Source organism: Gossypium hirsutum, chromosome D09 (assembly GCF_007990345.1).
Source record: "Gossypium hirsutum isolate 1008001.06 chromosome D09, Gossypium_hirsutum_v2.1, whole genome shotgun sequence".
In the NCBI taxonomy this organism is placed as follows: domain Eukaryota; kingdom Viridiplantae; phylum Streptophyta; class Magnoliopsida; order Malvales; family Malvaceae; genus Gossypium; species Gossypium hirsutum.
The window spans coordinates 49,336,763-49,340,974 of NC_053445.1; the positions used below are offsets into that span (position 1 = coordinate 49,336,763).

The 4,212-nt window shown below is 32.9% G+C and overlaps 1 protein-coding gene across 1 annotated transcript; it reads left to right on the top strand.

The window, feature by feature from the left end:
* Positions 1-958: 958 nt before the first annotated feature.
* Positions 959-2,721, top strand: LOC107892835 (zinc finger protein CONSTANS-LIKE 4). The gene is made up of 4 exons (XM_016817875.2): positions 959-1,695; positions 1,901-2,077; positions 2,222-2,347; positions 2,454-2,721. Exons 1-4 carry the CDS (start codon positions 970-972, stop codon positions 2,553-2,555), a joined length of 1,131 nt encoding a protein of 376 aa, XP_016673364.2. The 5' UTR covers positions 959-969; the 3' UTR covers positions 2,556-2,721.
* The last annotated feature ends 1,491 nt before the right edge of the window (positions 2,722-4,212 follow it).

The following is a 4,212-nucleotide window of genomic DNA, read 5'->3' on the forward strand; positions in this document are numbered from 1 at the left end:
TATGTTTATATATTACATATATAAATAATTATATTTATTCAATATAAAAATAAATTGATGTATTTATTTCTTGAAATGTATATGATCGAATAAAAATTAACGTTTCATGTATATATTTGAACCACAAACAAATTTTCATGTGTACAATTGTACCAAATCAAAATTCATGTATCAAATTACACACTAAACCAAAGTTATAGAAAAATTATTAAATGATTGTTTTGGCACGATAATTTTTATAGTTCTTTTTACAAATTTTATATTTCTTTACATTTTTATAATTTTCTTATGACTTTATAATTTTTTTCTATTTTTCTATTATTTTGTAATTTTTTTACGATTTTTATAAAATTTAATATTTTTTTATAATTTTTATGTCACGCTGTGGTTGTGATTTGCAGTAGCTTTAACTGAAAAAATTAGGAGTAGTCAATTTTAACGGTCAACTATTAAAGTACACAATTAATTGCTAAAAAATGCAGAGACTTAATTTTTTTTGAAAAAATTTTAAATTTTTTAATACATTTTAAAAGTTTAAATACCTAGTGAAAGAAAAAAAGTAGAGACTCAATTTTTTTGTTTTGAAAAAAATTGACGGTTTTTAACAGCCCGCTGGAAAGTGAAAAGTCGAGAAGGGGGGAATAAAGCCCGAATCATTTGGAAAAAGAAAATCTGACCTAAATACTCTCAAATGAGATTACATATTCAATTAATGTATTTGTAGGACCATTGGGCCTAAAGGGCCCGCCAACCAAACAGTTAAATAAATTCAGTTTAGGAACTGGTAAAGCCCAACAACTCGGATCAGTTTCTGGAAGACAAGTAATTTCCTTCATGTAAAAGTGTATGAATTCAATTACCAAAAGGATGATAATTTAAGGACGTACGTTTTAGAAATTTATAAAAAAAGAACCAGAGCATCTAATTCTGAAATCAAGTGTTTGAAACACAAATTTATTTTCGCCAATCATGGTTGTACTTGCAGACTATTTGTCCAGACGACTACATCATCACTATATATACATGCTGTCTGAAGGGCAAGAGCTCTTTGTCTTCTTCTTCCATCTTATGTCACAAACTCAGGACCTGAGCCTGTCGCCTTCTTCCACTTCCAATTTCATTCAAATGTCTTACAATCTTTCTGTTTCTGATAACTCTTCCTTTAATCGTTGCATCCCAGAAATGGTTTCTACTGATACCATCGATTATGACTCGCTCTTCAATCTTCCTTTCTACGATTCATCCTTCGATTATAATCTTCAAGCTTTGTCCAACAACGATGACAACCAGCTAAACCCTGTTGATGAATCATCTCCTGCTGACCAGTTGCTTGCTGATTTGCTGCCTTCAAACCAGCTTGAAAATCTCAGCCTTTGTCAAACCACCCAGTTCCCGTCCCTGTCATTTGGTTCTCATTCTGAAAATCCCGGCGGCTCCAGTCGTTTGGAAGTTAAAAACGAAGAATGTCGAGTGGATTTCGATTCTGCTTATGGTGGTGTTCATGAGAATGCTGGAAAATACTTACAAAGAAGCTTCAGCAGCAATTGTTTTGAAGGGAAGTCTAATTTTTCGTTCAAACCTCCTTTTGATTCTCTCATGGAATCCCAGAGTTTCCAAGGTCAAGCCTCGAGCTTGCCTGAGACCAGCTTTTTCACTGCTCAAATGAGGAAGGTATCCAGCACTGGTGATTTACAGGTTTGTTTCATCTGTTTTGTCACCTTGACAATGATCGAGTCAAACACATATCCATGGAATCGAATTCTTTGTGTTAAGTCCAAATAACATAGTGGATCCCTGTTTTTTTGCTCTCTTGTTTTTTTCTTTTTCTTTTTGATTTGGTAATAATTTTCTATGTGAAGGAATCTCATCTGTCTTTCTTGTTTGATTGGTTGGATTTTAGAGTATGAGAAACGTTCATAACACCCAAAGGTCAATTTCAACCCCTTGTGCAATGGAAAACACGTTCATGGAGGAATCAGGGTTCAAAGTGGGACGTTACAACGCAGAAGAACGACAAGAGAGGATCTCAAAGTACAGAGCCAAGCGAAGTCAAAGGAACTTCAACAAAACAATTAAGGTTTCTGAACCGTTTTTGTCTTCTGGCTTTAACCAAGTGAATGGAAATTTCATTAGATGATTACCGAGAACAAATTCCTACTCTTTTCTTTATGTTCTCTAACAATGGTTTTCTGTTTCTTCGTTTTGAATGTTGCTGTGATAGTATGCATGCCGCAAAACACTAGCGGACACCCGTCCTCGAATTCGTGGCAGATTCGCACGTAACGACGAAACTGTTGAGACTCCCAAACTTGCATGTTCAACCGGAGACGAAGGCGATGACCTATGGGTACTATTCCATTCATAAACTTTAGGACATCATTCAACACACTATAACCGGTTTAATACAAACTTCAGATTTATTTTTAAAAATGCTCTGTTATCTTCTATTTTAGGGTCTCCTGCATGAGGTTGGGGATGAAGCAACGGCTACTAGTGGAACTTTGATGAACAATTTCGGTCAATATCAGTTTCAATTTAACCATGGCTGCTTCTAAGAGGAACATTTCTTAGTATAGTATAGTTTGACATTTAGAATTTAAGTTACTTCAACTCGGATTCGATTGTCAGATGTGAAGAGTTTGAGTAACCTATTCTATTTTTAATTTTTACAAAGTAAAGAATAAAACTGTTATTTCTTCTAATGAAATTATGCCTTTTTCATTGAGGAAGTGCACACACTTTTAAGATTAAACAATCAACTTTAAGCGACTATTTTGGTCTACTATATCATAAAAAATTTTGATATAAAGTAGTAATGGAACAATGGAGTGCTGTCTGCTGCTGTAATCATGAGCTTTAGAATCCTTTTTACAGACTATAATCAAATAATCACTTTTGACGAATTCATCAATGGACTCAATTCTTTTTTAATTAATATTCATAGATTCTTCGTTCTTTGATAGGCTTTGTTATGCCCAATAACTCTAACCATTACAATGAATCCGACAATAGAATCGTAAGTATAAAAAGGAATGAATAAGAAGAACACTAAATTTTATGTTATATTTTCATCTTCTTTCCTTCTCCAATCTCTTGCAGATTTAATTGAAATGTTATAATCGCTGAACTTTTTGTTAACGATGACTTGTTGCATGATTGGTGTTTGGTATTTCCATAATCTTATCATCTCCCCTCTTTTTTACATAATACTTAGAACTACTCATAGTCTCTCTCCAATTCATAAATGGGAGGCTAACGTGTTTCAGCGCACTCGTAACTACGTCCTCCTTCTACATCAGCAACAATTTTCTTACCAATCAAGCTAAGACTCAATCGACAACATTATGAAAATCTTAAATTTTCAATTTAAACCCTCATCAAATTTGAAATTTCCTTTAAAATTGTAATTTAAGTTATTTAATTTAAAAATAAATTTTAAAATTATGGGAAAATAGATGCCCATATATTAAAATTAGTTATTTTGCATCTATTACTTTAAGAAAAAAGGTTTGAGCAAAGGAACAAATTTTTTTAAAAAAAATTTATAAGAAAGAAAGGGGAATAACATATTCAAAACTAGCTTTTGGGCAAATTACCAAAAAAAGCCCAATTTTTTAAAATTTTATTGCAATAGGCCCGGTATTTTATTATTTACCGGAATGGGTCATTTTTCCCGAAATCGCGTCCACGTCAGCGCTATGTCAGGGGACGTGTCAGAACATCGCGTCCACGTCAGCGCGCTTTGATTACATGGACACAAATCGCGCCTACGAAGGACGCGATTTGCTGACGTGGATGAACAGTTTATGTTTTTTAGCTTCTAAAACTTTGAAAGGCCATAACTTTTGACTCGGTTGTCCGATTGAGACGATTTTTTTTATTTCGAATAACTTTTCAAGATCTACGCGCTGACAAACAGCCAAAGGCGGTTTGCCGCAGTTTTCGTCGAAAAAAATCCTTTTTTGCCCCTGAATTTTGATTTTTTCGGTTTAAAATTAAATTTTGAAACATTCAAATCATTATTTTCCTTTTTTATTTGAAGTAAACATCGGATTTTTTTTTACAAAATTATTTTATTATTTTTTCTGATTTGACACGTGTATGGAATAGGTTCGATAAATCGTTAGAACGTAAGTAATATAATTAAGATAATAACAATATTTCTATAATATGTCAATTAATTAATTTAGCTTAGTTGGTTAAGATGTTTGC